The 23,247-nt window shown below is 44.4% G+C and overlaps 2 protein-coding genes across 2 annotated transcripts in view; one reads left to right on the top strand and one right to left on the bottom strand.

The window, feature by feature from the left end:
• The window catches only part of LOC119891504 (scavenger receptor cysteine-rich type 1 protein M160-like), a 1,270,577-nt gene that overhangs the window by 1,149,434 nt on the left and 97,896 nt on the right, over positions 1–23,247 (top strand). The window lies entirely within an intron of this gene.
• Positions 8,349–23,247, bottom strand: part of LOC119891530 (scavenger receptor cysteine-rich type 1 protein M160-like) — a 667,824-nt gene continuing 652,925 nt past the window's right edge. The window contains exons 8-14 of the mRNA XM_038703245.1: positions 22,076–22,399; positions 21,692–21,982; positions 12,278–12,601; positions 11,619–11,808; positions 11,140–11,225; positions 9,896–9,990; positions 8,349–9,782 (exon numbers count right to left, since the gene is read on the bottom strand). Of these exons, the coding sequence (XP_038559173.1) occupies positions 9,663–9,782; positions 9,896–9,990; positions 11,140–11,225; positions 11,619–11,808; positions 12,278–12,601; positions 21,692–21,982; positions 22,076–22,399 (1,430 nt within the window). The 3' untranslated portion in view covers positions 8,349–9,662. The remainder of the gene's footprint in view (positions 9,783–9,895; positions 9,991–11,139; positions 11,226–11,618; positions 11,809–12,277; positions 12,602–21,691; positions 21,983–22,075; positions 22,400–23,247) is intronic.

Here is a 23,247-nt window from a genome sequence, read left to right as displayed (position 1 = left end):
TTCTGGTGGGAAAACACAAGCAGGAGTGTTGGACTGGGGGAAGGAGGACTGAGCCAACAGAGCATCACAAAGATACTAGAACAAACAGCCGTGGATGCGGGGAGGGACCAGGGTCCGGATTTTTTGACGCCCCTGAACACAAGTACAGAGTTGTCGAGACCGTGGAGTCCGGGAGTCCGTCAAACACATCATCACGCTCTGTCCCAGACACGCTGAGGAAAGGAGGCTGTTGTTCACAAGTCTTAACGAGGAAGGAATTTAAATATTATAATAAAGATGACTGTCTTCATCACCAGTGGGGGGCAGCAATGTAACAGTGACCAGTCTGCCGGGAAGTATTCAGATCCTTTACTTACAGAAGTAAAACTAAAAACACAGTGTAAAAATACTTTGTTAGAAGTAAAAATACTGCATTGAAAATGTCACTTAAGTAAAAGTATGTGAGTAAAATCAGGAAAATGTGCTTAAAGCATTTTAAGTAAAAGTACTCAATGCAGAAAAATGTCCCCTGTGACTGTTGTACTATTACTGATGATTAGATTATTATTCATCATGCATTAATGTAAAGCAGGATTTTACTGAGCTGGAGCTCATTTTGAACTATTTGGTTTCGGATTGCAACTAAAGATTATTGGATTTTCTCCATTACTCGATTGTTTGTAAAAATTCTGTAAATAGTGAGAAATGTTGTCACAGTTACACAAGAGCCCAAAGTGACGCCTTCACGATGCTCACTTTGTCCGACCAACAGCTATTTTAACAAACATAACAATAATTAAAATAATTGAAAGGAAAAGCAGCAATTCTTCACATTTGTGAACCAGGAAATGTTTCTGGAATGCCTTTAGGAAAGCACCCCACACTTTCTGGAATTTCCCCTTTGATTGTTGAAGTGAGAATCTCATTTCCTCAATTTGTAAGCAGGACATGAGGTCCTCCAGAGGGTTGGCATCCCTCCACCTGCACAGAAGTACTCGCCGAGCGAGAAGAGAGATAAAGCATATCATGCATTGTTTTTCTGTGGTTAACCCTATGAACCCCTTTGAACTGAATTAGGCAGTGCACAGAGGGGGGCCTTCTGATAAAAAATTATCCATAGGGGCACGCCTAAGATCCAACACCATGCCATACAGCAGTGGTCGGCAATAGGCGGCCCGCTGGCCATAGCGGGCCCTCAGTAAGTGTTTCAGTGCAACGGTTAATAACCTGATAGCGTCAAAAGGACAGTGCAGCCTATAGATTTTAATCTGAGGATGAATCGCATTGTCCAATTCAAAACAACTTTTACATTTATATTCTTTCGTGGATGAAAGATGGATTGCAATTTGTTAAACAGTTGCTTGTGTATTGAATAATTTTGTTGTATAAAATTGATCAGACTAAATATAAAATCACATTCTTCATTTATCGTTTTTCTCTGTTAAATGAAAATAGTGGTGATCTAAACTTAACAAAATACGGCAGTTAACAACTGTAAATTAAAACAAAACATTAACATGTTTTGAAAGTAAAAAATGAAAAGCTGATGTCATTTACTGGTTTTTATTTGGAAATCGCTTTGAGACAAATGTGACATTCACTGGGAAATAACTGTATGTGGAAAACAAAGAATTATCTGCCCACTGAATAGTTTTGAAGCTGCGTTGTTTGCGACCTCTGAAAATATCTTGTGGGTGTTGCACCTGTTTAGCACTCTGAGAGCTCAAATTTCAACATCACAGTTAATGATACCACTTAGGATGAATAATTACTCTGAGCAGGTCATTCTTTGTTTCAGCTATTACACACAGGTTGTTTTGGATGTGTGCACATTCTTTTGTGTTTAAACTGGACTTATATCAGCAGCAAACAAGGCACTCTTTAAAAACTTCCCAGGCTCTGGTAATGGGTGTAAAGGCTAGTTATCATATATAACAGAAGGAGAGAAGGCCTTTCCACGTCACTCCAGCCAAGCCTACAGACTTCCAGCACACTGAGGATGCTTCCCAGGTCTCTGCAGCTCTCTGGGCATCAAGGTGGGACAAATGATCCACACACACAATGCTTCAGGTTATGAAAAATACGTTAATAAGTTAACTATAAAAGATGGCTCAGTTTTTAATGTCGTCAACACTATCACGTCACATCTGTGGGAGAAAGGAGAAGAACACCTCAAAATATAAATGACAGTCTTTGAATAACTATTTTGTTGTCCTTTGAAAACAGACAATGTAACATCAGCTGTCAAATGTCAAGTAGCAAAAACTAGTACTTCAGGTTTAAGCTGTGTGTAGCAGACCTGGTGGAGGATTCATGACCTCAAAAGAAGCAATCACTGGAAGACATCAAAACATCTTGTAACAAATATGAATGTACTTTCTTTCAAAAAGAGTCATTTTCAGGACAATAATATCGCCCAGTGCTGTCGATAGCAGTGCTGAAATCCAAAATCTAAATAGCGGTATGTGGAACAGCAAAACCGTGCTCTGGGCAAAATTACTGATTGAATTTTTTCCCCCCCGCCGTTTTAACTCCAAAATCCGCTGATGTTGTTGCTACAAGTCTAAACGGGCGCCATCTTGATTATTGCGTAATACCTGCGAGCTGCCTGCCTGCTCTCGACATTTCTCCAGAGAGGAAACATGCCGCTTGAGAACACACGGTGTTTTTCACCATTTTGTGGCCGACCCGTTGGAGATACATAGACAGGGTACCGAATGAAAGTTCTGCTCAAGCCGGATCAATTGATGCCCCCCCAATCACTGTGGGATGTTCTGTTCTCAATCTACAGGCCTGTAAAGCATGGGAGGGCTTTTTGGTGACAGGAATGTTGATGAATACTCCTGTTTTTATCAATATTTCAATGTTTGTCATTTGGAACTTGGTTGTATGGACAGAAAAAGTGTTTTTAAAGATATCTACCAATAAAAGCCAACTTTTAAACAGTAAATATTGCCAAAATATGAATATTTACCTGGTATATTTGAAAATGTTGTATGATAACGGTTGTATTTTAGTTTATTTTCATCAGATTTACAGTTACAATTGCATTCTAGGTGTATTAGAAGATATTCAGCTTGCTTATAATGGTTGTGTTGTTTTAGTGCATTAAAATACAGCTTTTTTTACCAGGCGAGGATGAAAATAACAGATTTTTTCTTTATTGTATCTCCATTTAGTCTGTAATAGTAAAAAAAAAAAAAAGTAATATACAATGGATTTATATTCCTTAGCTTCTTACTTTTCAAAGGAGACCAGAATTATGCATCTAGGCCTAATGGTTGAGGAGTTATTACTGATTAATTTTGGGTTTGTTATTTTAGTTTTTTCGGGAAAAAGGCGCCTGTTTTCAACAGCTTAATGTAGGCAGTTATTGCTGACATTTTGCAAGCTAAATAGCTAACATTACCATCATATGTAATCTACAAGGAATCATGGTGCTTGAGGCGTTGTTCAGGAGGGGCTTGACTAGGCATCCAGCTTTTAAGGTCGTTTTCAGACACTTTGCTGTGCACACTGATCAAATGCAGTTATCGCAACTTCTATAAGTGTGATGGAAAATGTATGAATTTACAGGTTGCTTACTCATTTATCACCCCTGATGAACCCCACCAAGAATATCTTATCGTTTTTAAACAGGAGGTGCAGGCAATGCTCGACAGACAGGCAGAACTCTGCACAACAGTTCAACGCTGGTGTTGTGCAACTAGAGCACCGAGCGCAGTCCCCCATAAATGCCCCCATCCCATCTGTCATAATGAACCTGGAGATTTGTTCAGCGTGGCATTTCTCCATGGAGATCTTCTCTTACCAGAGACCACCTCCACCTTGGCTGGTGCAATGGCATCAATAACATTTGTAATTTTAGAACTGAAATTATCTACAAGCTCATTGACTGAGACCCGTGAGAGGGTGGGTGTTGAGGAGAAAGCCTCAATAAATATTTAACTGGTGTTCTCAGTGATTTTCCGTTTTTCACCGTTTTGTGATTTCATCTGTTTGTACATTTGTGTGAACAAAGATAGCACTCGAAGGACAGTAGGGTGGTGTGAACGATGAAGGACTGTACGGTGTTGTGAACGCTGAAGGACAGCAGGGTGGTGTGAACGATGAAGGACTGTAGGGTGGTGTGAACGATGAAGGACAGCAGGGTGGTGTGAACGATGAAGGACTGTAGGGTGGTGTGAACGATGAAGGACTGTAGGGTGTTGTGAACGATGAAGGACAGCAGGGTGGTGTGAACGATGAAGGACTGTAGGATGGTGTGAACGATGAAGGACTGTAGGGTGGTGTGAACGATGAATGACTGTAGGATGGTGTGAACGATGAAGGACTGTAGGGTGGTGTGAACGATGAATGACTGTAGGATGGTGTGAACGATGAAGGACTGTAGGATGGTGTGAACGATGAAGGACTGTAGGATGGTGTGAACGATGAAGGACTGTAGGATGGTGTGAACGATGAATGACTGAAGGACTGTAGGATGGTGTGAACGATGAATGACTGTAGGGTGGTGTGAACGATGAAGGACTGTAGGATGGTGTGAACGATGAAGGACTGTAGGGTGGTGTGAACGATGAATGACTGTAGGATGGTGTGAACGATGAAGGACTGTAGGGTGGTGTGAACGATGAATGACTGTAGGATGGTGTGAACGATGAAGGACTGTAGGATGGTGTGAACGATGAATGACTGAAGGACTGTAGGATGGTGTGAACGATGAATGACTGTAGGGTGGTGTGAACGATGAAGGACTGTAGGATGGTGTGAACGATGAAGGACTGTAGGATGGTGTGAACGATGAAGGACTGTAGGGTGGTGTGAACGATGAATGACTGTAGGATGGTGTGAACGATGAAGGACTGTAGGGTGGTGTGAACGATGAATGACTGTAGGATGGTGTGAACGATGAAGGACTGTAGGATGGTGTGAACGATGAAGGACTGTAGGATGGTGTGAACGATGAAGGACAGCAGGGTGTTGTGAACGATGAAGGACTGTAGGGTGTTGTGAACGATGATCACTCACAATCTTAATTTCATGTTTTTAACTGAAACTTGGTTGGACCAAGATAACAGTGCCGCTGTCCTTATCGAGTCTACCCCTCCCAACTTCAGTTTTATGAGTGAAGCTAGAGTGCATAAGAGAGGACGTGGAGCTGCCATTTTGTTTAATGACTCCCTCCAATGCAAAAAGAAGTCTTATGGGAATTTTGCTTCTTTTGAATATGTGGCTCCTCAGCTGAATTCCTCTTCTCAAGCTGTTTTTCTAAATATCTACAGGCCCCCTAAATACTGTGCAAACTTTTTTGATGACTTTGGTGATCTGCTGTCTATAATCTGTATTGACTTTGACTGTGTGCTTATTGTTGGTGATTTTAACATCCATGTTGACAACCCCCAGGACAGAGGGACTAAAGAACTGTGTTGTGTTCTTGATAATTATGGACTGACCCAACATGTGACGAGGCCCACGCACAATAAGGGGCACATATAGGACTTGGTCATCTCCAAGGGTCTGAACATTTCCAAGGTTGTGGTGACTGCTGTTGCTCTCTGATCATTCCTGTGTTTTCTTTGAGAGTGCTATCTGCGTGCACAAAAATGTACAAACGGAGGTAATCACAAAACGGCATATCACTGAGAACACCAGGGAAAAATTTATTCAGGCTTTCTCTTCGACACCCGCCCTCTCACGGGTCTCAGTCAATGAGCTTGTAGATAATTTCAGTTCTAAAATTACAAATGTTATTGATGCCATTGCACCAGTCAAGGTGAAGGTTGTCTCTGGTAAGAGAAGATTTTCTTGGAGAAATGCCACGCTGGAAAGAACTCATAAAGGAGAGGGTCGAAAAGCTGAAAGCAGATGGAGGAAAACAACTCCTGGTTCATTATGACGTCTATAAAGACAGACTTCGCATTTATAATTTAAAACTGAGAAATGCAAGGAGGTCCTTCTTCTCTGACTTCATCACCAACACTAATAATGCACGTGTCCTGTTTGCTACTGTCTATAGGCTAACCAACCCTCCTGTGTCTCTAGCCTCTGAACAATTTTTTTTCAAAAATGTTTCTAAATGCATGGCCTCAGATCTACTACAAGAGCAATCTAGACAGGTCACTAATGAGCAATTATAGGCCCATATCAAATCTCCCATTTTTAAGTAAAATCATTGAAAAGGCTGTTTTTCAACAGCTTTTTTGGCACTAAATAACTGTTTTGATGTCTTCCAGTTAGGTTTTCGACCACACCACAGCACTGAGACGGCTCTTGTTAAGGTCTTCAGTGACATCCATTTAAACACTGACAGTGGCAGAATTTCAGTCTTAGTATTATTGGATCTCAGTGCTGCATTCGACACGGTCGACCACAACATATTACTAGACAGACTGAAAACTGGGTTGGACTTTCTGGCACAGTACTAAACTGGTTTGAATCCTACTTAAAGGACAGGGACTACTTTGTGTCTTCAGGTAATCACACAAATGAGCTAACAAAAATGACATGTGGAGTTCCCCCAGGCTCCATTCTGAGACCTCCTTTTGTTTAACATTTACATGGTTCCACTGGCTCAGATTATGAAAAACAACAACATATGTTACCATAATTATGCAGATGACACACAGATTTACATAACCATTTCACCAGGGGACTATGATCCCATTCAGGCGCTGAGTAACTGTATTGAGCAGGTCAACGACTGGATGTGCCAGAACTTTCTTCAATTAAACAAGGATAAAACTGAAGTTATTGTTTTTGGAGCCAGGGAGGAATGATTGAAAGTCAGTGCACAGCCTGAATCTGTAATGTTAAGAACCACAAAACCAAGAAATCTTGGTGTAGTCATGGACTCAGACCTGAATTTGAGGAGCCACATTAAGACAATTACAAAGTCAGCCTACTATCACCTGAAGAATATTTCAAGAATTAAAGGACTTATGTCTCAGCAGGACCTGGAAAAACTTATCCATGCATTTATCTTCAGTCGACTCGACTACTGTAACGGTGTCCTTACAGGCTCCCTAAGAAATCCATCAGACAGCTGCAGCTGATTCAGAACGCAGCTGCTCGAGTCCTCAATAAGACCAAAAAGGTGGATCACATCACTCCAGTTCTGAGGTCTTTACATTGGCTTCCTGTATGTCAAATAATTGATTTCAAAATCCTGCTGTTAGTTTATAAAGCACTAAATGGTTTAGGGCCAAAATACATTTCCGATCTTCTGCTTCGTTATGAACCATCCAGACCTCTCAGGTGGTCTGGGATCAGGTCTGCTTTCTGTCCCCAGAGTCAAAACTAAACAAGGAGAAGCAGTGTTCAGTTATTATGCTCCGTATATCTGGAACAAACTCATAGATAACTGCAGGTCTGCTGAAACTGTCAGTTCTTTTAAATTAAGACTGAAGACTTTTCTTTTTACCATTGCTTTTAATTAAATATTTAAGATTTTTCTTTTTATTGATGACTTACACTGCACTGTAACTTTTACTGTCCTGTTTTCTTTTTCTTTATTTTTAGCTTTTTACCATTGCTTTTAATTAAATATTTACACGGTGAGAAATTAGTAGGTAATTGAGTGAAAAGATAATGGAAGTGAGATTGAACAGAGTGAAGGAAGTGGTCTTAAATCTTGCACCCGAGTGATTTGCAGGACTCTCTGTCCAACTGTAAACGCGCAAGTGGGTCCAGAGTATAACTGGATCAAAGTGGCTTGCGGACAGACATGTCCTGGTTTCTCTGTAGTGTTGAAGGGTTTTTGGAGTTTCAGTGGACCCAAAGATTGCTATGGACCCGAGTACAGACTAGCTAGAGAGAGTAGATTAAGTGTACTTCTCTGTTTATTCTCTTTTCAAAATAATTGTGACTCACTTATTTGCTCAACCCCTCAGCCTGTTTTTATTTTCCATTTAACTCTTTTAACCCTGATTGTACACTGCACTGTAACTTTTACTGTCCTGTTAAACCCTGTTTCTTTTATCCTGTTTTTATTTTCACCCTTATATTTTAATGTGTATTTTTTCAATTTCCCTATGTTGCTTTTATGTTTAATGTAAAGCACTTTGAATTGCCTTGTTGAAATGTGTTATAAATATAAACTTGCCTTGCCTTTTGTGCATATAGCAGTACATTTAAATTAAAGGCGTGCTATACACTACCTAGAATTCATCATTCAATTTTGCGCATAGCAATGTGATGATGAAAATGTTTAATCTATGCCCTCTCCACATAAAATAAATGTCAAAAATGACATCTTTATAACCTCTGAAGGCTCTTGCTACACACATCTTCATATTTTTATTCACATTATTGGGTTAGTTATGAAGATATTTCACAGCAAAATGCATAAAAATACTTAAATTGCAAAGAGAAATTATGAAATAAGCAACTTTATTAATTATTAAATGATTCAACATGATTATGAAATAATCTAAAAGCTAAAAAGTGAAGTAAAGCATCAGTCCTGCGTTACAAAATTAAGCAAAATTAAGCAAAATTAAGCAAAATTGGCAAAAGTGGCACTGCTAATTCTGTCATTAAAGAACGCAGTTTTGGCAGAACTGATGCTTGTTAAGAATGAGGATAGGAGCATTTGGTAGGCTTTAAGGTCGGCAGGGTCTCTGGTTTCTCGCCATTTTCTTTCAGCGGCTGAGATCAGCGCGCAGCCTACGGTTGGTATCAGTTAGCCACGGGTGGGACTGGTTCGGGCGAGCAGGCTTGGTGGATAGAGGACACAGACTATTCAGGCATGAGCTCAGTTTAGAGCACAGAGATTGTGCAGCATCATTGACCTCGAGTGAGGAAAATGTGTTGAGGGGAGGCAGAGCATAAGCTACCACTGAGGCAAAGTGAGCGGGAGACGGAGGTTGCCTTGGTCTCAGACATACGGTGCTGGAACAGTGAACTGAATGAAATAGTGGTCAGACATGTGTAGAGGTGTGACTCTTAGGCATTCGGTGGCATAGTTTCCGACAAGAACGAGCTCAAGAACCTTGCCAGCTTTGTGTTGAGAGGCTGAAAACCTGTGTTAGTTCAAAGGACTGAATCAGAGACTGCTGAGTTTGATTTGTCTAGGTGAATGTTCATGTCATCGAGGACAAGTAACGGATAGCCATGCTCTTTAAGTGAGTAGGTGTGCTACTCTTGTACATTACATATACATTTATTCATTTAGCTGATGCTTTTAGCTGATACATGTCAGAGGTCGCACAACTCTGGAGCAACTAGGGGTAAAGTGTCTTGCTCAGGGACACATTGGTAGATGGGTCACAGTGGGGAGTTGCACACCAAAGGCAGGCATCTTATCCATCACCACCCCTTAGATGTAGGTGGACTCGCACAGGTACACTCTTTACCCGAGTAGGACTTCTCTTGAGGAGCAGGCACTTATGCTGACACTTCAGTGATAGGTTTTATTAAAGTAGTATGAGACCAAATGCATACAGGTGCCGAACTAACAAGACATAAGGGTAGAAACCTGGAGCTGAGAGCCACAGACAGGAAGTTTGAAAAGACTGACACACGTTTTTTCTCTTTTCATGGTGAGAGTAATAAAAATAGAGATTCTAACGTAATCTAATAATTCCAGCCATATTGTTTAAAGGGAACATCAGTATAAAAGTGTAAAATCCTGGACTGAGCTGATGGTGGGTTGTGTGGCAGCTGAGATGAGCTCCTTGGAGGTCCTACTCTGCTCCCTGAGCTCCTTCCTCTTCAGTCGACCCTCCTTCAGCTGCAGAAACACCCTTGTTATAATAATCCAGCTGAATGTCCTCCTGCCTGCCCGGCTTCTGCCCCCTGCAGACCTGGAGAGACATGAAAGCACACATGTGAGTTAGTGCATCACTCCTCCTCTTCTTCAGTAAACACAGACCGAGTGCTTCATCTCAGTCCTCTGAACAACAGACACAGTCAGTACCTTACAGTAGAAACAAAGGGCAGCAGTCACCAACAGCAACACCAACAGCAGAGTCAGCGGCAGGACGGCCTCTTTGATGAGAGGATCTGTTGGATCTGATCAAACACAAGGACAGTCATCACATCAAATCACACACCATCATGAGTCCATCAGCTCCCATTAAACACAAACTGTAGTGACCTGAAATCTCCCAAAACCACTTCAACATGGAGCTGTGGGATTCTGTCCGTCAGTAATCTATATCAACAGATATCTGAACGCAGAATCTGGAGGCTGGGGACCAGAACAACTTAGGCCAAAGGTCGAGGATTAACTTTGTGATTGAATCATCAGACCTGAGGCCGTATGTATTGGACACTCAGGGAAAGAGCTGATCAACACCTGGTGGTGAGTTGGATCAGAAGGCTGCCAGACAGACCAGGTAAACCTAAGCATTTAGTGAGGATGGATAGGGTGGCCCCTGTGCGTAGGATCTCCCACATCCCGGGGGAGGGTGGGGTCATGGAATCCGTCCCTGTTCAAAGCCTCCATTGTAGAGATTGCTGGCAGGAGCTGTGGCCAGAAGCTGATCATTGGTGCCTGATCAGTTTCTGGCCAGAACTGCTGACTCTGGAAAGAGCACTTTGAGCGGCCATCCAGTCTACATGTGTTTGTTGACCTCAAGAAGGTTTACAACTGTGTCCCCCTTGGAAATGTGTGGGGGTACTGTGGGTGTATGGGGTATTGTGGCCATTGCTACGAGCAATCCGGTCCTTGCCTAAGAGCTGTATCCATATTCTTGTAACACGTTTTCAGTGGGTGGTGGACTCTGATCCTGATATTCAGATAGACCATAGTAAGTAACGTTACTGTACTGAGTGGGTACATTACTCATTTAGCTTGTCCTGCTCCTTTATGTAGCAATTTTGTATACTACGTGGGTCATGTAAATTTCAGTGACTGAGATTGGCGATGAAGCGGTGTACCTGAGTATAAGTAAAATGACCTGTGATTATCTTTGATCTAGCTGGCTGCCTTGCATAACTTTTTAGTATAAACACACGCTTCACATTTCCTTTGTACTGTTACATCATTTCTTGTAGGCTAAAGCTTCCAGAAACAAGCCCACCTCTCTACACTTTAGGACGTCATTGTCCTGGAGGACTTTACAGTTCAGTCCAATGGAAACTGAGACAGAGGAGAGGACACACTGGAGACATTACTGTCATACATGATGTCACTGATGATGTATCTGATGGGCTCACCTGAGCAGGTGAGATCAAGGATGGAGGAAGAGGAAGCTGATGTTGCACACTCCCTCAGAGCAGATCCAGACTGAACACAGTCAGAGCTGATCCGCCACACAGGTCTGTCTAAGGACTCGTTTCTCTCTCCTACAGAAACAGCAGAGCCACAGCCCAGCTCTCTACAGACAACAGCTGCTTCCTTCAGGGTCCAGACAGAGTCAGAGTCCGTCACTGGTCTCCAGTCTCCCTGATGTTTCAACTCCAGTGTTCCTGCACAGGGACTGGCTCCTCCCACCAACGTGACAGATCCTGAACAGAAACAAGAGAGTCATCTGTAAAACAATAAAGTGAGTTTCATCAGAACAGAAATGAACCAAATCAAAACTGCAGCTCCTCTTCTACCTGAGCAGGTGAGATCAAGGATGGAGGAAGAGGAAGTTGATGTTACACACTCCCTCAAAGCAGATCCAGACTGGACACAGCCAGACCTGATCGACCACACCTGTCTGACTGAGGACTCCTTTTTCTCTCCTACAGAAACAGCAGTGCCACAGTCCAGATCTCTACAGACAACAGCTGCTTCCTTCAAGGTCAGGAGAAAGTATCTCACTAGTCTCCAGTCTCCCTGATGTTTCACCTCCAGTGTTCCTGCACAGCGACTGGCTCCTCCCACCAACCTGACAGGCTCTGAACAGAAACAAGAGAGTCATCTGTAAAACAATAAAGTGAGTTTCATCAGAACAGAAAGGAACCAAATCAAAGCTGCAGCTCCTCTTCTACCTGAGCAGGTGAGATCCAGGATGGAGGAAGAGGAAGTTGATATTACACACTCCCTCAAAGCAGATCCAGACTGGACACAGCCAGACCTGATCGACCACACAGGTCTGTGTGAGGACTCCATTCTCTGTCCTACAGAAACAGCAGAGCCACAGTCCAGATCTCTACAGGCAACATCTGCTGTCTTCAGGATCCAGACAAAGAAACTCACTGGTCTCCAGTCACCATGATGTTTCACCTCCAGTGTTCCTGCACAGCGACTGGCTCCTCCCACCAACCTGACAGGCTCTGAACAGAAACGAGAGTCATCAGTAAAACAATAAAGTGAGTTTCATCAGAACAGAAAGGAACCAAATCAAAGCTGCAGCTCCTCTTCTACCTGAGCAGGTGAGTCCAACAGCTTTTCCAGGTGAGCAGGTGTTTCTAGCTGAGCCTGATTTTCTACAGTCCAGGAGAGCAGACTCATGGCCTCCACACTGGAACTCTTTGGTCCACATCGGAGCCTCCACTTCTCCATAGAGCGCCCCCTGGAGGACTGAAGGAGCCCCACAGCCGAGCTCCCTACAGACCACCTCTGCATCCTGCTGGTCAAAGTCAGCTTCACACACTGAGGACCACCACTGGTTAGACTGGTTAGACTGGTTAGACTTCACCTCCAGTCTGCCTGAGCACAGACTAGTCCCGTCCAGCAGCCTGACAGAGTCTGGAGAGATAATAGAAGATGAAATAGAGATAAAGACACCAGACACAAAATAAAAACATGTCATGAAACAACAATTCAGTGATTCAAAGTGGACTCAGCACAACTCCAACATCAGTTAATCATTAACAACAGAACACATCTTTCTAACAGCACAGACTGCAGCAAGTTCACCAGCACATTTACATTTAATACTCTGTCACACTGAATAATAATACACACAAGCCCAAGGACGCTTAACAAACAAAAAGGGGGCGGGGATTAGCAAGTCCATGGAGAGATTTGTACGTACCAAGGAGGATTTTATATTTGATCCGGGTCTTAACTGGAAGCCAGTGGAGCTTCTTCAGGATGGGAGTGATGTGAAGTCCAAGTTTTGTGTGGGTGAGCATCCTAGCCACAGAGTTCTGGACCTACTGGAGTCTGTCAGAGGTTACTGTCCATCCAGTTCTTGATGTCCTTCAGGCAGTTGATAAGCGGCACTGGTGGAAGGGGAGTAAATGACTTAGTGCTGAAGTCGATCTGGGTGTCATCAGCGTAGTAGTGGAAGAGGAGTCATGCTTCTGGATGATCATCCCAAGAGGTAGCATGCAGATACTGAATAGTAGCAGGCCAAGCACAGATCCTTGAGGCACGCCATGTGAGACTGGCGACAATTCAGAGCAGATGCCCTTAAGGGTGATATTTGTTGCCTGTTGGTGTGATAGGATTGAAACCAGGAATACACAGTACCAGTGAGGCCAATGAGTTCGGAGAGGCGAGTGAGAAGAATTGAGTGGGAGACTGTATCAAAGGCTCCAGAGAGGTCGAGAAGGCATGGCCAGAGTCAGCTGCCATGAGAAGGTCATTTGTGATTTTGATGAGGGCAGTTTCTGTGCTATGATTGACATGGCTTGTAGAGGTTGTGATGTAGCATATGATGGTTGAGCTGGGCAGCCACAGCTCTTTCCAGTAACTTGCATATAAAAGGTACATTGGAGATTGGGCAGTAGTGGTTTGGATCATCTGGGTCCAGGCCAGGAGTGTAGGGATCGCCGCCGCAGTTTTAAAGCCGGTGGGGACCACCCCAGAAGACAGCGAGGTGTTGATGCTGTTGACCAGTGTGGGACCCAGAGTTGGAAGAAATGCCTTGAACAAGGCAGTCGGCATTGGATCCTGTTTGCTGTTCATGGCCTTAGCTTTTGACACTAGCTCAAGAACTTGAGCTGTATTAAGTGGGGAGAAAGAGGAGAGGCAGTCCTGCGGTGTGGAGACAGATGAAGAGTTTATGTCCAGCAGCGGTAGTGTGGTTGGGTGGGAAGTTGCTGGTAAATGGTTATTACCTTTTTCTGGAAGTATTCCAGGAACCTGGAGCATAGGCCAGCAGCTTCAGATGGTTGAGGAGGGTCAGGTGGGCAGAGTAGGCGGTGGAAAAAGTTGTTGGATGCCAAAGAGTGTCAAGTAATTGTTTTCACACTTGACAGAGCATCTTTGTAGTTCTTAACATGGTCATTGTAGGCTTCCTGGTGGACAGTGAGGCCAGATTTTTTGTAGTACCTCTCCAGCCTCCGCCCTGTGGCCTTCATGAGGCGGAGTTCAGCAGTGAACCAGGGAGCGGGACAGGAGAAGGAGACAGATCGAGTGATGAGGGGGGCAACAGAGTCCAGACTATGTGACAGGCCCAGGTTGTAGTGATTAACCAAGTCATCAACTGTGTAGTTCGGGGGATCGCTGGTAGGATGGCCTGCAAGGGTGCAGGATAGTTTTGGTATGCACACTTTTCACACACTTCCTGTGTGTGTGCACAGAAACAGAGAACATGACCGCAAGGTGATCAGAAAGAGCCAGGTCAACAGTTTGTAGATGGGTGGGGGTTGTACCTGTGGAGCATACCAGGTCCAGTGTTTGACCTTTAGCATGTGGCGGGACTTAGGCGGGCGATAGACAAGGACCACCTGTAGCTGCAGAGGCCCAGATAGAGCAAAGTGAATGCACTCAAATGAATTATCTGCATGATGTATAACAGCCAGTCTCCCACCACGTCCAGAACTACGGGGCTTTTGAATGTAACTATAGCCTTGGGGGGGTAACTTGGTTAATCGCAAGAAAGTCCATTTGGTTCTGCCAAGTTTCAGACAGACACAGAAAATCCAGTTATGATGTCGTGTATGAGTGACGTTTTATTATTTAGTGAGCGAGTTCAGCAGCATAAATGAGGCAACAGCCCGTTCTAAGGGCCGTAGGTTACATGAATGTAAGCGCGGCTCACTCACACACGTCGTCGCTGAGTAGTGATACACCGAATAGCAGGAGTAGCCAGGGATGTCTCCATGTAAACAAACTTATGTCGGGCAGCCCTGTGCACATAGCGGTGGTAACGTAAGAGATGGAGAGATTTAATCACCTCAAGGCTAACGTTACTCTGTACGATTTACGAGGTGAGATTCTTGATTTCCAAAGCGGAGTACCTTAGGAAAGCCATAATGCCAGAGGTGACCGCTAGCTTGTCCAACGCTAGCTGGCGTTAGCTTACAAGCCATAGACCATCCACCAGAGAATCACAGCCAAGCTTCAACAGAGACTACTGTGGAGGATCAAGCCGTCATCAGTGGTAATTACAGCTGTTGGCAATTTTAGGATAGAGTAAAGCCAAGGTTTGGAAGTAGCCTGTCGACCACTCTGCAAGGTAATGTAGCAGCTGGAAAAAGCCACTGGTTTAATAGAGCCGTAGCAACATCATCATCTGAAGATTTCTCTGTTCTGTTCCTTCTGCTCAGGTACTCCACAATCTTTGCTCTCCACACTATCAAGTTCACTAGTGATGTGTTGAACGAGTCGGCTCTATGAGCCGCTTCTTTGAAGTGAACGATGGGAGCTGGCTCCTGTCTAGAATATTATTCTTGAAACATCCCACTTTTTAATAATCATTTATACAGAATATTTAAACGTACTACAGCTGAAGATCTAGCATATTTCTTTCTTACAACCAATAAAAATGTAAATTTTTGCACAGACCAAACCCCTACACTATGTTGTTACACTCTACGGTGGCTCCTAAGGGTTAGGTGAGGAGTTTTTTTTAGGACTACTTTTGCGTTCCCTTGCAATACTTCTCCTTCTGAGCTATAGCTGTGTCTGCTCAGCTGCAGCAACACCCCAGTGTGGATTAGCTTATTGAATTTTACTTTGAACCGGGCATTTCCTCTGATTACTGGTCATCATGCATATTTATGTCCTTAATGAAAAGGACCAGGCACCACGGCGGGTGCTGTGATCGCTCCAGAGGACAGGGAGGGGGCCGGGATAGAGCCATGCTGGCCCAGCTTGGACTTAAGGCTGCTCCTGGTAAATGTCCGGTCTGGAGGAAATGGGACTCATGCTGCCAGACACCGGGAAATCAAATACTGTTAAGCCCACATCTTTCCACAGACCTGCCCAACAATGTCCCGGAGCACTCAGCAGGTGCACCGTTTTCTGTCAGAGCGCAAGGCTCCGGTGAGATGAGAGAAGGTGGAGTCTGTGTTTACATTGGTGATGCTCGGTGCTCAAACGCAGTCAAAGTGGTGGATCCTACACGTCAGACTTTTTATAAAGTTTACATATCTCACATTATGGATCATCTTTTCCAAAGCTGCATGGAAACAGTCAGTGTGACGTTTCAGCTGCTCTGCTTCAGCTTACCTGAGACTGTGAGAGACAGCCGACGGCTCTCAGAGGAGAGGTCATGAGAAAATACTGAGACGTGATAAACACAGCTGTAGCTTCCTTGGTGGGCAGGCTCTGCAGCAGGAAACAGGAAGTGGGCTGAGTGATTGACAGCTGGCTGGGTGTAGTTGTGTGATGTGATGGAGGAGGTGAAGGCGAGCTGGAAGGAGCCTCCTGGGTACTGTGGCTGGACGGAGCAGCTGATGTTGAAGGTGGAGCCCCCGGACACCTGAAAGCCCTGCTGCTGGGCCTCGGAGACCCCGTCCCCGGAGGAGGACACAGAGATGTTGGGCTGAAGCAGCAGGTCTGTAAACACACAGATGATGAAAGGTCACATTCACCCTCCGTTCAACAAAATGGCCCCTGAAAAAGGAAGTGATGTCACAGGTCTGACACAGGTAACAAACATGGAGCAGAGCGATGACAGACTGTAAAAGGAGGGACTTGATCCTGGTGGGACGTCCCCAAACAGACAGGGGTGCGTTTCCCAAAAGCATCGTTGCTAACTATGGTAGCAACTTCCTTGGTTTGAACTATGCAGTTACGACGCAGCTATTTCCCAAAACCCCAGTTCGAACTATGGAGGTAACTAAGTTGGTAACTTGCAAGGTACGAGCCATCATTAAGCGATGCAGGTGTTCCACGAAACCATAGTTCTGACGAACGTTCGTGACCACTGTCGTTAAGTTGCATAGTTCGAACTATAGTTCCTGACCTGTGTTTAGAAGGTTAGTTCATGGTGACTATGTCACAGATAGCAGAAAATGCAGTGTTAGGAAGTGGATTTAATAGGTTTTTAAGCAGGGAATGTTAGATAAACCTGCTGTACAAACATATTTATGGTGAAGTAGTTGTAAAAGTACTTTTTAAATGTATTTGTTGGGTCATGGGAAACAGGTGTTTCTCTCACAGATTACCCATCTGTTCACAATAACTTAATTTAATATTAATCACCCAGTAGGCCTAGCTTGCAAAGGTTAAAGGACAAACAAAGAATGTAAAGACAAGACTTTTAATATTACCTTAAGATGGGTGTTGTCTAGTCTTCATTACAAACATAAATATAAAAAGGGACAGCATAAAATTCATGAAAGTACTTTAATGAATAAATTCCTGAGAGCTTTCATTGCCATTATAACAAAGATAAATAGAGAACTCAAGGGACCGACTGCAGCATCATCTCCACACAGCACAATAAACTGTGCTGTAAACTACTGTAAGACAGTTCAGAGACACAAAGCACTTAACATGCTGTTTTCTGAGTTTACTGGAGATTTATTAAAGTAATACATGACGATCCATTGATAGTCACCTGTCTGTTCTATCTGAAGTCATAAAGATTACATTAGTCATTAAGATCAATTAACCCTGGTACCGTGGGATCACTAAAAGTAATGTTAGAAAGGTAAATCTGATCTGAACGTGTTTTCAAGAGGAACCAAAAAATGTCCACAAGGTAGGTGATTGTAGCTGTAGGTAGTGTAGCTGCTTTTAAAAAAACAGAAATGTAACTACATACATGTGTAACTGTGCTGTGCAAATATTGTAAATCAACGCATTTATTGTATAAATTACCAGAAATCGCTTAAAATGCCATTTTGTCATTTCTCTCGCTCATTTTCAATTGCCCTCCTAGGACTTCCGGGAACTCTCTGCGGTCTCCATGAACCATGCGACGATGTAACGTTTTGGACCCCCGCTGATGCGACTCTCTCTTTAAAGGTCTCTGCCCTACCCAAGTGAGTAGTATAGCTACGGTGCCTGAGACGGGACAAAGATGTCATCCATGAGATAAAAGAGATTGCGAGTCAAGAAATTAGTTTTCTTTAGATAGATGTGTTAAGAAATTATATAAATTATGTAAAACCAAATGTCACATCATACTCATACTCCTGTAATACATTATTTTACATCTTGGGAGGGGGTTGGCTCATCAGGACCAACATACCAAAGAAAATGAAAAACATCTAGTGCATCAAGAATGACCACTGACAGACAACAGGACAATTTAAGCCTCACTGTTTCTGCACCACAGTCCATTATAAACCACATAATACATGAAGTTTACAAAGGCATTGTCAGGTGAGGATCAAGGCTCCTCTTCATCCATCCATCCATCTTCATCCACTTATCCGGGGTCGGGTCGCAGGGGCAACAGCTCCAGCAGGGGACCCCAAACTTCTCTTTCCTGAGCCACATTAACCAGCTCTGACTGGGGGATCCCGAGCCGTTTCCAGGCCAATGTGGAGATCTCCACCTAGTCCTGGGTGTTCTCCGAGGCCTCCTCCCTAGGGAGGCGTCCAGGAGGCATCCTTACCAGATGCCCAAACCACCTCAACTGGCTCCTTTCAACACAAAGGAGCAGCGGCTCTACTCTGAGCTCCTCGCGGATGGCCGAGCTTCTCACCCTATCTCTAAGGGAGACACCAGTCACCTGCCTGAGGAAACCCATTTCGGCCGCTTGTAGCCGTGATCTCTTTCTTTCGGTCATGACCCAGCCTTCCTGACCATAGGTGAAGATTGGAACAAAAAATTGACCAGTTGATCGAGAGCTTTGCCTTACGGCTCAGCTCAGCTCTTTTCGTCACAACGGTGCGGTAAAGTGAGTGCAATACCGCCCCGGTTGCTACGATTCTCCGGCCAATCTCCTGCTCCATTCTCCCCTCACTCGTGAACAAGACCCCGAGGTACTTGAACTCCTTCACTTGGGGTAAGGACTCATTCCCTACCTGGAGTTGGCACTCCACCGGTTTCCTGCTTAGAACCATGACCACAGATTTAGAGGTGCTAATCCTCATCCCAACCGCTTTGCACTATGCTGCAAACCGATCCAGTGAGGGCTGAAGGTCAGGGACCGATGATGCCATCAGGACCACCTCATCCTCAAAAAACAGTGACGAGATCCCAAGCCCACCGAACCGCAGCCCCTCCTCGCCACGACTACGCCTCGATATCGTGTCCATGAATATCACAAACAGGATTGGTGACAAGGCACAGCCCTGGCGAAGGCCAACCCTCACCTGGAAAGAGTCCGACTTACTGCTGAGTACTCAGACACAGCTCTCGCTTTGGATGTACAGGGATTGGATAGCCCTGACAAGGGCCCCCCTCACCCCATTCTCCCGTAGTACCTCCCACAGTATCTCCCGGGGGACCTTCTCCAGATCTACAAAGCACATGTAGACTGGATGGGCATACTCCCAAGCCCACTCCAGGATCCTTGTGAGGGTAAGGAGCTGGTCAGTTGTTCCACGACCGGGACGAAAACTGCATTGTTCCTCTTCGATCTGAGGTTGACAGCCCAGCTGAACCTTCCGTTCCAGCACCTTGGAGTAGACTTTACCGGGGAGGCTGAGAAGTGTGATACCCCTGTAATTGGCACACACTCTCTGGTCCCCCTTTTTGAAAAGGGGAACCACCATCCCAGTCTGCCACTCCTTGGGCACTGTACCCGACTTTGGGTGAAAAGCGGGGTACACCCTGGACAGGTCGCCAGTCCATCGCAGGGCCACACATAGACGAACAACCACTCACGCTCACACCTAAGGATTATTAACCTAATTAACCTAGTCCGCATGTCTTTGGATGGTGGTAGGAAGCCGGACCACCTGGAGAGAACCCACACAGACACAGGGAGAACATGCAAACTCCACAAAGAAAGGCCGGGGCACCTGGGGTTTGAACCCACAACCTTCCTGCTGTGAGGTGACAGTGCTAACTACTGCACCACCGTGCCGCCTCTTACCAAAATGTCTTTTTAATTTTTTGAAATACAACAGAAACACAAAGTAGTACTGACAGCCATAAATTCAGCTTGTGGTAAAACGGTGCAACATTTTAATGAGCATTTAGCATGTGAAATTACAAATTACACATTTGTGTGCACAGTGGGAGGCAATATCCAATAATGTTTTTTAATGCAAATTCTGAAAGTATTCATTATTGGTCACTTGATAGGCACACGGTCTTGTTATATATCACCATTAGCAGTAAAAAGTTTAACTGCTGATCTGAGCTTCCCTGCTGTTACCGTTTCATTACCAATAATATTCATCAGCTGTTTGTCTTAGTTAAAGGCACATGTCTGCCCACGTAGCAAAGCCACATCAGAGCGCTGTAGAATAACTACATGAAGTTAAAATCCAACTACATCTGTTTTCTACCACCGCAGTAATGGTTTAGCTGGCTGATCTGAGCTTCGATGCTGGAAGCTGCATTTTATTGCCACAAAATCCGTGATTTCCGTCCTGACTCTGTCTGGCTGCATGGTATAAATCCACAGGCTGTCGGCTCTCGTACTAAAATACACATGTGCTCCTTCATTTGTCCAAATGTCACTTCTCTTCTTACTTCTAATAAACCAGAAGACTACTACAGATTGTATTTCACTATTATTATTATTATTATTATTCCCTCTTCTTTTTCTTTGTACGTATTCAATGTAGACACGCAGACTACCTTCCGTGGTTGTACGGGAAACGCAACCCAGACTGTGATGGATTTCACTGTTGCTGCTATTTTGTCTTGTATGTTAATGAGACTGTGAGGTTCCTGGCTGGGGATTGGCTGGTTCCGAGGAAGTTCTGGCTGATCTCGTGTCCCACATCAGAGATCCCCGATTGGAGCGGCGCAGCAATACTCTTCCAATCCCTGAGCTGCCTGCAAGACCGCCTTGAAACTCCTCCGGTTCAAATAGGCTGGCCTGCTGCTGTGTGGAGGCAGTTACCATTCTCCATGTAGTTTGTACTTCTGAGCTGGTCATTGTATTGAATCCTGTATGTGTGTGTGTCTTTTGTTGCAAACTAGTAGCGATTATAGTTTGCGTTGTGAGACTGGCCAAAAGCACCTTCTTGTTAGCTGTGACCTAAATTCCTGTGTGTTGCCAGTTAGTGTTACTGAGAGTCGTAGTCATTAATTTTGTTAGACTCACTAGGGTTAGGGGTGCTGCACTCCCTGTGTTTCTGTTTAAAACAACAAGAGAGGTTTTTGGTTCTCCTTTTGTTTGTAGTTACTAGTCTCTTGTTTAGAAGGGATCTCTTTTGGTTATATTTCATTATTTGGTTTACGCAGCACCCACTTGCCCAATTTCTGTTCTGACTTCTGTTTGTTTTACCTCTGTTTAGTAAATAACATTTCCTCCTTACCAACAACATCTGGTTTATGTTTATGTCTCCCCTACGCCTAGCAAGCGGGGACAACACAAAGACAGACAGGTTCCCCCAGGTGTGTCCTGTCAGGTGAAGCTTCCAGAAACAAGCCCACCTCTCTACACTTTAGGACGTCACTGTCCTGGAGAACTTTACAGTTCAGTCCAATGGAAACCACTGAGACACTGAGACAGAGGAGAGGACACGCTGGAGACATTACTGTCATACATGATGTCATAGATGATGTCACTGATGGGCTTACCTGAGCAGGTGAGATTCAGGGTGGAGGAAGAGGAACCTGATGTTACACACTCCCTCAGAGCAGATCCAGACTGAACACAATGAGACCAGATCCGCCACACAGGTCTGACTGAGGACTCCTTTCTCTCTCCTACAGAAACAGCAGAGCCACAGTCCAGCTTTCTACAGACAACAGCTGCTGCCTTCAGGGTCCAGCTTGAGTAACCCACTGGTCTCCAGTCTCCCTGATGTTTCAGCTCCAGTGTTCCTGCACAGCGACTGGCTCCTCCCACCAACCTGACATCATCAGGCTCTGAACAGAAACCAGAGAGTCATCAGTAAAACAAGACAGTGAGTTTCATCAGAACAGAAATGAACCAAATCAAAGCTGCAGCTCCTCTTCTACCTGAGCAGGTGAGTCCAACAGCTTTTCCAGGTGAGCAGGTGTTTCTAGCTGAGCCTGAGCTTCTACAGTCCAGGAGAGCAGACTCATGGCCTCCACACTGGAACTCTTTGGTCCACATCGGAGCCTCCACTTCTCCATAGAGCACCCCCTGGAGACCTGAAGGAGCCCCACAGCCGAGCTCCCTACAGACCACCTCTGCATCCTGCTGGTCAAAGTCAGCTTCACACACTGAGGACCACCGCTGGTTAGACTGATTAGACTGGTTAGACTTTACCTCCAGTCTGCCTGAGCACAGACTAGTCCCGTCCAGCAGCCTGACAGAGTCTGGAGAGATAATAGAAGATGAAATAGAGATAAAGACACCAGACACAAAATAAAAACATGTCATGAAACAACAATTCAGTGATTCAAAGTGGACTCAGCTCCAACATCAGTTAATCATTAACAACAGAACACATCTTTCTAACAGCACAGACTGCAGCAAGTTCACCAGCACATTAACATTTAATACTCTGTCACACTTGTTCTCCACGTCTGAACACTTGTTTCCAAACAACAGCACAACATCATCATCTGCAGATTTCTCTGCTCTGTTCCTTCTGCTCAGGTTCTCCACAATGAGTGGGCTCTATGATCCGCCTCTTTGAAGTGAACGATGGGAGCCGGCTCCCGTCTAGGATATTATTCTTGGCACATCCCACTTTTTTTTTGTATTTTCCTTTAGCTTTGGCAATACTGTTGTAATAACATTCATACCAATAAAGCAAATTTAATTTTAAACTGACTTCTTTTCTCTGTGAGTTGGAAGAATTTAGAGCCCCCCACGTGTAAAATTCATCCTGCCAGAGGGAACGATCACCACCTGTTCACAGCGCACCAGTCTAAATATAGCGACCCAGTTTTTAGCTTAAGTTTTACGTGGGTCAAGGATTTTAGTCATCCGACATGGATTCTAAGCTAGATGACCATAAAAAAGCTATCAATGCTACTGATCAGAACAAAGCTCCGGCGACTAACGTTATGCAAGCCGAGATAACTCCCCCATGAGAACTGCACACTCCTTAATTAAGCGAACAAAAAGATTGCTGACCTTATGGAAGACCTCTGACGACTTTCAGAGGAACTCAAAGAGAAAGATTCCCTGTTGACAGGCCTTATGGATGTCGCTTCAG

The sequence above is a fragment of the Micropterus salmoides genome, unplaced genomic scaffold, assembly GCF_014851395.1.
Source record: "Micropterus salmoides isolate LMB-PRFRI ecotype aquatic unplaced genomic scaffold, ASM1485139v1 Ms_hic_scaffold_7, whole genome shotgun sequence".
Taxonomy (NCBI): domain Eukaryota; kingdom Metazoa; phylum Chordata; class Actinopteri; order Centrarchiformes; family Centrarchidae; genus Micropterus; species Micropterus salmoides.
The sequence above is the reverse complement of the archived record's forward strand: the minus strand, read 5'-3'. Positions and strand labels throughout refer to the sequence as shown.